Here is a 12,730-nt window from a genome sequence, read left to right as displayed (position 1 = left end):
CATTAGTCCCTGCCCCAGTAGAGCTTACAATCTATATTCCCTACCACATGCTCACACACAGACACATATAGGGTTAATATTTGTTGAGGGCCAGCTAACCTACCAGTATATTTTTGGAGTGTGGGAGGATACCCACGCAAGCACAGGGAGAATATACAAACTCCACACAGTTGGGGCCATAGTGATAGTAAAATAACTTCAAAGAAACATAATAATAAAAAACAAAAACATTATCAACCGCGGATTACAACTGTATTGTTTGTGCCGTATTAAAAACTGGTAATTATCACGCATACCAGGGACGCTGTTCAGCATCACATTGCCTTACCTAGTATGCAGCTCACAGACTGGTGTCTGCAGTAATGATCACCTAACTCAGATGGTTCCTGCAAGATGCCTTCTAATGATTTCAGGCCACTGTTGCCAAATTTTCAAGTTGTTGGGACATCCTCTATATGTGTATATACATTTTTGTAGTAAAGCTCATTATTGAGAAAACCCAGCCAAATGTTTTCATTTTTTAACACTTAAAAGGTTTTCAAACCACAGAAGAGTTCATATCCACTGCTGGCTTTCATTTAATGTGTGTAAACGAGTCTGCCACTAGGAACCATAGTTTATAGTATTGCCACACCCACCGGCGTTTAAATCGTGGTAGCGTTTTTCAGAACACCACTTGGTACATCTTTATAGCATTTAAAAGCGTCAGGATTTTTAGTGTCTGGTTATAAAACAGCAGCATATATAAATGACAAAGATATAATAACATACAAAAGTTTTGTTCTTATGTGAACTTGAAATCACTGTGGGACATTTATGAGAACTGGTGGTATTATCACCCAGATTATCCAATAGCATTTGCCTTTTGCAGTGTAGAGACAGAGCAAAACATCTGATTTGTTGCTCCGGGTTACAGCACCCATTCTTCAGTAACTTGTGGAATCATGTTCATAAATGTTCTTATTTTTTTTACTAGTCAAGATATAGAACAGCAATGAGCAACAGGCATCCCCCAGGACATTCCCCTGCACCCACATCTCCATTGCCAGATTTGTTTGTTATAGCTGATCTTACATTACAGTGCCTACTGATGTAATTATAGAAAGGTGAGTGTTTATTTGACACAATTTAAGTTATAACTGAGACAAAGCCTTACAGGGCTGTCCATGCGCCCAAACCCCCCCCCCCCCCCTCGCTTTAATCCTGTTTGTATTGGCCAATACTTTGTCTGTGTTGCCATCTGGGATCTGATTATCTCCATGGAGTGTTACCATCCCAGTTTCCCCAGGAATACAATTTCAGTATCTACCCCTGTGTTACAATCAGTTTCCTAGTCGGTCATTCCATGTCATGTTGAAGATCGTGCCCACCTGCTGATTGTGCACTGCGGAGTTGGTGACAGTTGCACCCACCCCCACTTTCAGGGCCATAGTTCTGCTACTCCTGCATATTGGGAACTAAAATGTTCCCAAAGTTAGTCTGACATATATACCAACCTTCATGTCAAATTTTATCAAAATTGGAGATGGTCAGGTGGGGGACCCCTGGTCCACTTGACATGGAATGACCCCATGGTGTTACATGGATTCTCTTCACTGGGTGCGTCCCCCAGTGAAGAGAATCCATTTCCAATTGTATATACTGCACCCATCTTTTGCTCAAAGCAATCTGACAGGAGTTAGACCTTGCCGCTGCTGAAGTGCCCCCCTCCACTATATTACCTAAACACTTACTTTAAATTTTCAGAGACTGTCTTGCCCTTGTTGTAGTGTCCTCCAACTGGGTTAGCAGCAGCAATAATGGATGTCCTGGCTGGTAAACTGCAGACTATCCCAGCCTTAGCGAGACTAATGCTCTGTTGTTCCATAGCTTCCAACAGTGCCTGGTGCTGATTTCCCATCTTATCAAACTCATCTATTCCACATATACCTGTTTGTAAAACACCAGAATGAAAAATGAATGAAGAGGACGAAATAGAATAGAGTGAAGCAACTACACGCTTACCGAGGCTTGCATTCTCGCAGCAAAAAAACAAAACGCTTATTTAAAAAAAATAATATTAAAAAAAAAAAAAAATTATATATATATATATTCTTTATTTTCTTATACACCTGTATTAGTTTTGGTACTATAAGCAGTTATGTATTTTATATATCAGCCATAGAATCAGACACAGTACAGTGTCCCTCATGGCCCAGTTTGCAATGACAATGGCAGAATATTTGGAAACCTTTATTTACTAAGCTAAAGTCTTGAAGTCCAGGTTGTATCCCAGACCTAGGTTTACAAAAGCTTCTAACACAGACAAGAGGTGGTATTGCCCACAGCAACCAATCAGATTGTAGTTATCATTTGTCTATAGTATTCTAGATAATGATAAATATACAATCTAATTGGTTGTTATGGACAACACCACCACTTGTCTGTTTTAGTAGCTTTAGTAAGTCTATACCCTAAAGTTGACTTTATTTTATTCATCAAACAGCTGTACAGATCTTGTCATGTCAAAATAACTACTGTGCCAGTAAATAGTCCCGTGCAGTGTAAAACAGAACATCAATCTTCCGGGATAGCGAGCTCACAGATATGCACATATGGGGAAAGTGTACTAAGCACATTTTCATTGTAGAACGATATTTATACCTTGATCTCCCAAAACCAGTGCTCCGGCTTCCAAACCAAAATCTCCAGTCGCGCTGTCTCTGGACAGAGTTACTGTCAGTCCAGATGTTGTAGTGGTGTTTCCACATACATAGATCCCACGTGGAGCCACGCTGCACACTGCCTGCAAACACACACAATCATCTCATTGAGGCTATGAAATGCATGGCACTCGCTTACAGTAATATTACTGCATACGATGGCAAGGCAGCATTATTGAAGGCTCATTTTGTGAAGGCCTGGCCATATTAAATCAGGCCTGGGACAATTCTCAAAAATGTCATTAGCTATGGTCAAGTTTGTGAGTCAGGCCCGATTCATTATGGATCGCTATTGCGATGGCAGCTGCGATTACGCACGCAGGTCTATTGCGAAAATATGCTAATGACTGCAATCGTATAGCTATTATAGAGATGCCCAAAGTCAGCATAGAGACGACCACTACCGCGATCTCACATCCGTAATACATTGCAATCCTCCGAATACATCGGGAACATCGCCCCCTCACGCACAATTACATCAGGTCTGACCTTACTCAGAAATTGCTAACCTCGTCGCACGCTACGAGGCCTCAGACTGCGCCTGGTATCGCGGTGGCTAATTTATGCACGCCTGCGTTCCACCGACCACTTCCCCCCAAGCGCTCACTTCCTGTCAATCACTCTGCGTGGTCTCTGCGATCGCAGTGATGACTTCACGCGCTGCGATGCCAACGCATGCACAGTACGCAACAATCGGGCGTATGCGTGCGCAATCGCGATCCGTAATGAATCGGGCCTTAAAACTCATATTTTTATCTTAACCTGCAACATCTGACTTTTTCCTAAGCCAGGATCTCCGACCACAAGTATATGAGGATCTCCTCGAATTGGAATCCTGTTTTTGTCATCCACAAATTTTTGGCAGCCTCCAAAAAGTGCAAGTGACAGACCAGCTTTCACCACCTGAAAGGAAAAATAGAATTGCCTTTACCAAAGAAGAAATGGATTCCAAATATATTATTATCCTAAGTGCAAACCCTAAAGTAATTCCCTAGCTCACACAATACCACCATTTCCCAATTACGTGTATCACATAATTTAATTAGAAATTCGATTTTATGCACCAATTACAGAATGGGTTACCACTTTTATTTTTTTTAAAAGAAACTAGGTGGAATATAGGCAAGCTAGATACAGGCACAAGTCATTCTTATACAGGTGGGATCTTTCATCCAGGAAGACTGGGTTGGGGGCTACCATATAATGTTTTTTCATCACTTTAAGCAAAATTCTTAAAGTTTACCAATTGCATTCTTAAATCCCCAGTCCACCTGCGTTTTTACTGAAAAATTCACCTATTCATTAAACAATTTATCAGCCCCCTTCACAGTGTACAGTGAGCATTCGGTGACCATGTCAGTGTGTATGACGTTACACCAAGCTGCAGAACTATAGGAATAATGGATCTCCCGATATAGGATTGCATGGCTGCATATTAAATGATTTCCATTGGAGGAAAGGTGCATTCATTACACATTGAGGAATATGGGTAGAAAACAACTTACCTCATGGCCATATATTGTAGGACAAAGGGAGCTACAATAATAATAAAAAAAGAAACAAAAAGTTACTGTGGAATGACGACAATGATACAATGATGTATTTCATGGTGACTATTTTATCTTGAGAGTCATTTGCTGCAATAATTCTGTGACACTATACAAGTGTATGTATGGTACAACAGACCTTTTTAGTTAAATATAATCAACTTTAGAAATAGACAAGGCAGATTCCATTAGTCACAGTGGTTTAACGCTTGTTAACCAATAGATTCCGTGTTAAGTGCCTGAAATCTATGGGTCACCCTGCACGGTAAGCCCGAGATGGTGCATTTAACACAGATCTTTCCTCGGAGCTCCTGCGTTAAGTGCACACACAGAGGTTTACCCCATGACTAATTCAATCTGCCCCCAATGTAAACAATGTTCTCTAGCAATCACAATACATTACTGCCCAAATCAAAGCCTACCCATGGCGCTATTCCATCTGATTTAAGCAATATATACGTAACGCACACAATAATAATATTCCATTGAGTTTTTAAATAAGTAAATTTTTTTAGTTATTTCTGGTTTAATTAAAAGGCAGGCGTTATTACAAGGTTCCATCGTTTGCTAAAAATTCAGACTTGTGGTGCGTACACACGGTACGATTAGAATGGACGATATGAACGATAACTATATCGATCATATCCTTATCGTTCATATCGTGCATTTTTTTCAGTGGCCAACGACCTGCGATGCGCGGGCACGTATGGTCGATATGGACCATTGCCCGTATATGCAGGCCAACCTGGTCGATATCGACCAGGTTACTATAGGGACCCGCGATCATTGATCACGGATCGCTATAGTCGTTGGTGGCGTGCTGGATGATCAATAACGATCGTCCAGCACACCCAGGAGTTTGAACAACGATATCGTTATCGATCATGCCGTGTGTACGCACCATTACATGTATTTACTGTTTACACTTCACCTCTAGTGAAGACAAAAAGGTCTCCAGGAGAGCTCAGTACTGTATAACTGTATATTACGGCTACATTCACATCCAGTAAGACGACATTGATGTAATGTCAACAGTCCCTTTTTAATGTGAGTCTATCCGTAAACCGTACAGTAACCCTAGCACTAAACCTAATGCAAATGTCGAAATTTTGACAATGGTGACATTTCATAAGTCAACATTCTGTCAATGTTGACATTTTCCAGGTGTTGACATTTTAACCATGTTGACATCATGAATGTCAACTTTCTGGTGTCAGCATTTTCACTTTCACCCACCTACACTTCTTGGTAGGGGAGATTAAAGGCCATTTTGCAGACTGCTGTCAAAATTGAAAGGTTTTGTTGCCCAATGTAGTTGTTCCAGCATATTTATCAGAACTCTTTGGAGGCGACTCAATTCATCGCAAATTGAATAGCGCCGGAAGCGATCTCCAGGAGCTATTCAATTCAGTGTGCTGTGTGGTCAGAGAATTGCCGGTTAGCGCGCCTTGTTATGGCACGTTAACCGGCATTCTCTGACCAAAGTGTCGGGCGTGCGGCTGTTAGTGACCACACTAACCAGAAAAACTGCTGCGCCCCCGGCACTTTGGTCGGATTTCTCCTCGCATCCCCAGGGGGGTGCGAGAAGAAATCCTTAGCACGCCCAAGCAGCTCGGTGTATTGAATAGCTGCGGGAGCTCCCTCCCGCGGCTATTGAACATCGCGTTGAGTTGAATTCCCCCCATAATGACAAATACCCTCAGTAACACATATCCTCCAAAACTTAGGTGGTTACCACCGTGATTCACTAGTTCTTATTTATAGTCATACCTGGGATTCGAACCTATCACCTCATACTTTGCAGTCAGTCACCTTATCAATGGAGCCATTTGCTCCTACAATGGAAGTCTGTGAATTCTAACTATATGAAGCTGCTTCACATTCTCATTCCTTTATAATGCAGTCATACCTGGGATTTGAACCTATCACCCCACACTTTGTAGTCAGACACTTTACCAATGAGCCATTTGCTCCTGCGGAAATGGGTGCTCCTGCATTAGAAACTAATGAATGCTAACTATATGAGGGAGCAAATTTATAGTTTGCAGGGGGTGCCGAACACCCGAGCACCGGGCCTGCCCTTCAGGATATTATACATTCAAGACAAGTGTTAATCAAACATAATATACACCACAACATTCCCGAGCAACTACTTGCATATGCTTTTTCCTGGGAGCTAGATAATTCTGTCTGTAGCAGGTTGTTACTCATATGTAGCCAGGAGAACACTATAGAGTAATTGCAGGAGCTTAATTCATTTCTGCTTTATAGGGTCAAATCAACTAGCAACGAGGAGGGGGCGCGAACTGCTATTGCGACTGCATGGAAATTCACCCCCTGATCTTGCCTCTTAACTAGAGGATTTTTATACGCAGCCGTATGCTACAAACAAAAATGTGCAAATGAAGATATACAGTAACTGCTGCATATGGCTAACTGAATTGGCCCCTATGTGGTGCTCCCCAATACCTTACTATATGCCCTGTCCTGCCGTTCTGGTACGTATATAATCCAGACACAGCATCTGTACATAAAGCATGATACAGACTGCCTAAACCCCTATATTATCTGCCACTAAATAATCTACGGGTAGATTTCTGAAGTAGCGGGTTGCCAAAGTGCCCAATCATCGGAGGCTGGGCACTATAAAAGCCTGGTTTAGCAGTTATTTCTATTGCCATCTTAAAACTATTGGTGCCAGCCGCTGATATGCTCCTTAGCAAATCTACCCCTAGGTGTCAAAAATTTCCATTACTCTGGCAAATAACCCATTTTCCAGAGAAGGAAAGAATAAAACACCCAATAAAACAGTCAAATTGTCTCTACTTAATTCAAAAGAACATTTTATCACCAAAAACACAAAACAGAAGAATAGTAGAAATGGAGAAATGGGTGGCCGTAAAGTTATAGGGCTGTTGCTGAGCCACATGCAGATCGTAATGCGCACGGATCTCAGCATACCGCGCATACACCAAAGACAGAAACCTGCCCGCGCCGGATCAGGTACCTGCACACGGACGTAGATTGTTAGTGCATACAGATTGCTATGCCCATCGACGGATTACACTATCTGTGAAATAGGCATTCCTGGGGGGTAACCGGGTGGCGACCTTGCAATCTCGTGTTCCGTGGGCCAACCTTCTGTGCTCATCCGGAGCGTGGAGGCGGAGGTGGGACGCCTGTTTCAAACGGATCTTCAGCACCCAGCATGGGGCTGGTGTAAGACCAGGATACTAATGGCAGCTGCAGCTACGTAGGAAAGAACACTAGGCAGGGAAGCCTTCCACAGGCAGCTGCACGGATTTTACAATGCAAAAGGCAAATACTCGCATTACCATAACGTAGTAAGCAGACATCCACAGCCAGGAATGCATCAGACTCAGAATCAGCTCCATGGTCAGCAGAACCTTACAGATACATTTTACCTGTATGTAAGAGGACCACTTTCACACGGTCCCGGATGTTTGCAAAGTATAGTGTAGTGTTGTAAAGGAAAAAAAGTGTAGGGAAGACAAGTGCCTGTGTATGTGCACAGATACAGTTAAAAGGACTGAAGTTACTCCCCCCACTAAGTTAAGGTGAACTCTGCACATTAATCCTAGTGGTATGAGTCGAGCCCTAATATTAGACGGATATACATCATCAGTCAGGATAGTCTGATCTGTCAGTATGGCTAATGAAGCCGGCACGTAGAGCCGAATGCTGCTTAGCAAAGCGATTACCTACTACTTGTGTAAAGGACACATGCATCATTGATGACAACGCACAGTAAGGAGCCGTAATGGCAGTAACATTAAACACACCTACTTGACTATTAATTTGAAGAGATATTCTTGAGCTTGGATCTCCTGAATAGCATAGAGGTCTTTCAATGAGAAGTCCATAGAGGCTCCAGAGCTGCCACTGCCTTCCGAGTCTTTCCCTTTCTGTCCCTTGCTGTTACTGACGGAGTTCGCCTCAATGTACAACAGGAACATACATTTATTGTTCTTGTTCTTAAACCCTCCTGTACATGGGAAACATAAGCGATCAGTGCGGCTTCTAACGCCATAAACGTAAATGTCTTAACATACAATGCTCCTAGATGTACAATATGAACACCACTGTCTTGTCTCTCTGTTGCCACAAATGTTTAGATCAGGCCTGAAGCGATGTTATGGAGCATACACACGGTCAGATTTTTCCTTCAGATATGAACGATAACGATTTAAAAATCGTTCAGTCGTTCATATCTGAAGGAAAATCGTTCATATCTGACATGCCTGAACGATGGACGATCAACGATGCGCGTTCCCGATGGTCAGATAACGATTTCTGACATCTGATGTGTTTGCAGTCAGACTTGGACGATTCCATTCATTTCAATGCAGTCAAAAATCGTTCAATCGTTCAAATCGTTCAAAACTTTGGTAAAATCGTTCAAATCGTTTAATTGTTCATCTGACAAATCTGACAAATCTGACCGTGTGTATGCTCCATTAGGGATCTATGCAGCTTCTATGCATTGAGCAGAATGTAATCTGCATGAACATAAAACACATTTATGAAAGGGATGCACAGGGGTGAGTGTTGTTGCATTTCAGATCAACCAGATTCTGTCATTTATATTTAACGCTGTTTGTAAAATGTAAGCAGACGTTTCATTGGCTGATATGATTCACACTTCTTATGCCGGTTCATCAATTCTCATAGAAGCCCTAAGGTAACGCTCACAGAGCAAATTAAATTTTATTTTTCCATTCCCCAGATTTTTCCTAATATAAGGCATATTTATTCTTTATATATGTACAAACATCACCCCTAATCCTTAGTAGTGATTTGGAAGAAGTCAACCCGTTTCAGGGTTTCCAATGTATGCACTTTATTACGGACACATGTCAATTAGATTTAGGTACTATAAGGAACGGCTCTAATCTACTCGGGGCATAACAAGGGTGCTGCTGCGCGGTGCCGTCGCACAGAGCGCTGGATGCCCTGGGGCGGAACCGACCGCCACCACCACAATCTGTATTTGCCTGGCGCCTGCTGAGATGTATGTTATGCAGAGGTGCACCCAGACAGCCCTTCTCTCTCTCTCTCCGGAGCTCCGCCTGTGACTGTGTCCTGGCTCCTGTCCTGCACCCACTGTGTGTGGGGAGAGACCACAGTGCCGCCTCCTCCTCCTCTCCGCACTGATGTCTCCTCCTCCCTGTGCATTAGGGTGCAGGAACTGGGGACACGGGGCCTGATTCAGCAAGGATCGCAAGTGCTAAGACGCATGCAGTCGGCCGATTTTCCGCGATCTGCGCATGCATCGCAGTGCGTGCGCAAACTAGCCACTGCGATCGAGATCGCAGTGTGTATGCAGACCCATCGCAGAGTGATTGACAGGAAGTACCGTTTGTGGGTGGTAATGGTCGAGCGAACGCAGGCATGCCAGTGCCTTTGAACGCCGTTACAGAGCCGTGCATAGTTAAGCCCCTGCGACGGCATACGCAGCCTGAGCTCTAGATACCGACAGGAAGTTTAGCAGTTTGTGAGTGAGGTCTGACCTGCCTTAATTGTGCGTGAGGCTCCGATGGTACCGATGCTTTCGCAGACTTGCAAGGTATTACGGATGTGAATAAAAGGGAAGCGGGCGTCTTTATCTTGTGCTGCGGCGGCATTGCGATCGCAGTCATTTGCATAATTTCGCAGCAGAACAGCGTACGCTCTTGCTGCCGCGATCCTTGCTGAATCAAGCCCACAGACTGCACCCACTACACTCGGCCAGGATCAGGGAGCGTCTGGACCAGTAGGTAGGGGGGAGGGAGTAGAGTAGTAATGTGAGGAGAGCTAGACTGCGCGCTAAAATGCCGGCCACACGGAGTGCTTCTAATCTTACAGCAATCTGGGGGTTCAGTGCTGCCCGGGGTCAGTAGTAGACTCTTGCCCTCTGCATCCAGGTGTTAATGGCTAAGAATTACAGAAGCCTGTGGCCATGATGGACGTGTGTGGGGGGCACTTGTAAAACACATTCACCTCTGTGGCCCACCCTCTGGAAGTTGATGAATGAAGAGTTAGTTATGCTTTGTGCAGTTAAATAATGGCTTCTCCACCTCTGATACCTTTAGGCACAGGCCTTCTCTTTCTGACAGTGTTTATTATTATGATGATAAACTCTCTTGTACACACCCAGGATCTGAGATGCTAAGTGGGAAAGTTCCCCATTTTCAGTGGCAGAAAAAAACACAAAAGATGTTCCTCTGCCCTGTAATTAAATCAATGGTATCACTATCCTGATACATCCAAATGGCAGGAACACTTATACAGTATACACTCAGTGTATTCATACACAAGGTGATTTAAAGATCTATTGAATAAGGATTGGAACCAGATGGAGGAAGGACAGTGTCTGATGCTGGGCACACACTGGCAGATATATTGGCCGATCAATTGATTGGGCAATATATTGTGTAATTTATATATATATATATATATATAATGCCCATCAGCCAGTGTGTACCAGTGATGGGCCTTACAGACATATTGCGCCGGCTGTGCTGTACAGCAGTTCCCAGATATATCTGTCCATCATGCTGTGTGTAGGGGCGATCAGCCGACCGCCCCTTTACTTACAGCAGCAGCCACGGGGAGGGGGGAGGAGGTGCAACCCCCAGCCAGCGGGACACACTGACAGATGATGGTTGTTCAGTGTGTATGCATAACCATCATCTGCAGATATAACTGCTAGGTGTGTACCCAGCTATAGTTGGAGAAAGGACAGTCTCATTTTAATAGATTAGACCATATGTTTCTGATGCCGGTTACACACTAGACGATATGTCGTCTGATCCGGAAGGGGCACATCTTTAAGTGTGTACCCGCTATGCCGCTGACGATACGTCGTCAGTGACATTGCTAGTGAGGGCCATGCTGCTGAATGCAGCATGGCCCCCGACGTCGCTTCATCCTTGACGGCATCGTCGTCGGGTCCCGTGGCTTATGAGGTCGGTACACACTAGACCGGCCTCGAGACTGAGACCACGGATTTGAAAATTTACGCCCAAAATGTATTCTGCAGTATCCTGTTTGTACACATTGTATGATTTATGATGTAGGAACTGGGGACACAGACATGGGGGTGCTGGGCAAGTGCTGGTGTTTCAATGTGTGTAATACTGGGAGATGAGGTCTTCTGGGGTAAGGTCTGCGGTTTCAATTTTGGCATGCGTTACAGGGGAGTTCCGCAAGGCCACGTCCCACACCCTTTAAAGAATGATGGGGGGGGGGCGCGGATGATCTTTCTGACACAGGGTACCAAAAGGTCTAGTTACGGCTCTGACTCTAATACATGTGTAATAAGTATCAGTATTTAAAGGGATGAGTTGCAAACACAAAAGCAGGCACCTAATGGGCATGTTAAAGCTAGGGTGGCACCTACCATCTTTTACGTTAGACACCTTGACAATCCCAGTGATTGTCACCATGTCTCCAGGGACGCAACTGTCCACCAAATCCTGAATCAGCTCACACTCAACTGTTCTTGGGATCCTCCCAGTTTCTCGCTGATCATCTGACATCAGCTCTTGGACTCTGTAATATTTGCAGTGGTAACAGAACAATTGCTGAGAATAAGGTAAGTGTGCTAAAATGCGATTTCATCTTTTATCAAGTGTAAACGATTCGGCACACCCAGTGAAATCTAATTCACTTTTTATATCCTCTTCATTGTAGCTACACACAAAATAATAATAAAAATAATAATAATTAAAAAAAAAAAACATTCATTTGCGTTTAATCAAAAGTAAATAAAAAATAGGTTTATTTGGAAGCAGAGGGCAGATTATGTTAGCTGTTTATATTAGGATACATTATATAGCGCCTTCAGGAGAACGTTTCCTTGACACAGTGACGAACATTCTTTAGTTAACGTCACAGAAACAAAACACTTGGCTATAAAGAAATGAAATAGCAAATATACAATGCAAATAGCCTAACAAAGGAATGGATACTCGGCATTTCAAAGTAACTAGAATGTTTTCATCAATGTAAAAAAAAAACACCTGGATGACAATAGATCTCGCTTAATATACACCATGAACTCTTTGCATTTGGAAATAATTAATTATCACAATTTCTTTCAAATGGAAATACAGGTTGACATCTGCTTTTATGATTGCAGAAGCTGCTCTGAATAGGTTTTAAATACAAGAGAAGCCACATTATAGGATGCAGGCAGTGAAATACGTATATAGGATGCAGGCAGTGAAATACGTATATAGGATGCAGGCAGTGAAATACGTATATAGGATGCAGGCAGTGAAATACGTATATAGGATGCAGGCAGTGAAATACGTATATAGGATGCAGGCAGTGAAATACGTATATAGGATGCAGGCAGTGAAATACGTATATAGGATGCAGGCAGTGAAATACGTATATAGGATGCAGGCAGTGAAATACGTATATAGGATGCAGGCAGTGAAATACGTATATAGGATGCAGGCAGTGAAATACGTA

General features: G+C 43.2%; 1 protein-coding gene across 2 annotated transcripts in view; it reads right to left on the bottom strand.

Annotated features, from left to right (window-relative positions):
* The window catches only part of MCM8 (minichromosome maintenance 8 homologous recombination repair factor), an 83,244-nt gene that overhangs the window by 51,002 nt on the left and 19,512 nt on the right, over positions 1 to 12,730 (bottom strand). For both annotated transcript variants that reach the window (XM_088478032.1, XM_088478034.1), the window contains exons 9-14: positions 11,652 to 11,803; positions 8,057 to 8,255; positions 4,208 to 4,238; positions 3,465 to 3,605; positions 2,644 to 2,785; positions 1,734 to 1,929 (exon numbers count right to left, since the gene is read on the bottom strand). In XM_088478032.1, coding sequence (XP_088334158.1) covers positions 1,734 to 1,929; positions 2,644 to 2,785; positions 3,465 to 3,605; positions 4,208 to 4,238; positions 8,057 to 8,255; positions 11,652 to 11,803 — 861 coding nt within the window. The remainder of the gene's footprint in view (positions 1 to 1,733; positions 1,930 to 2,643; positions 2,786 to 3,464; positions 3,606 to 4,207; positions 4,239 to 8,056; positions 8,256 to 11,651; positions 11,804 to 12,730) is intronic.

Source organism: Taudactylus pleione, unplaced genomic scaffold, assembly GCF_031769625.1.
Source record: "Taudactylus pleione unplaced genomic scaffold, aTauple2 ptg000206l, whole genome shotgun sequence".
NCBI classification, from domain to species: Eukaryota; Metazoa; Chordata; class Amphibia; order Anura; family Myobatrachidae; genus Taudactylus; species Taudactylus pleione.
The sequence above is the reverse complement of the archived record's forward strand: the minus strand, read 5'-3'. Positions and strand labels throughout refer to the sequence as shown.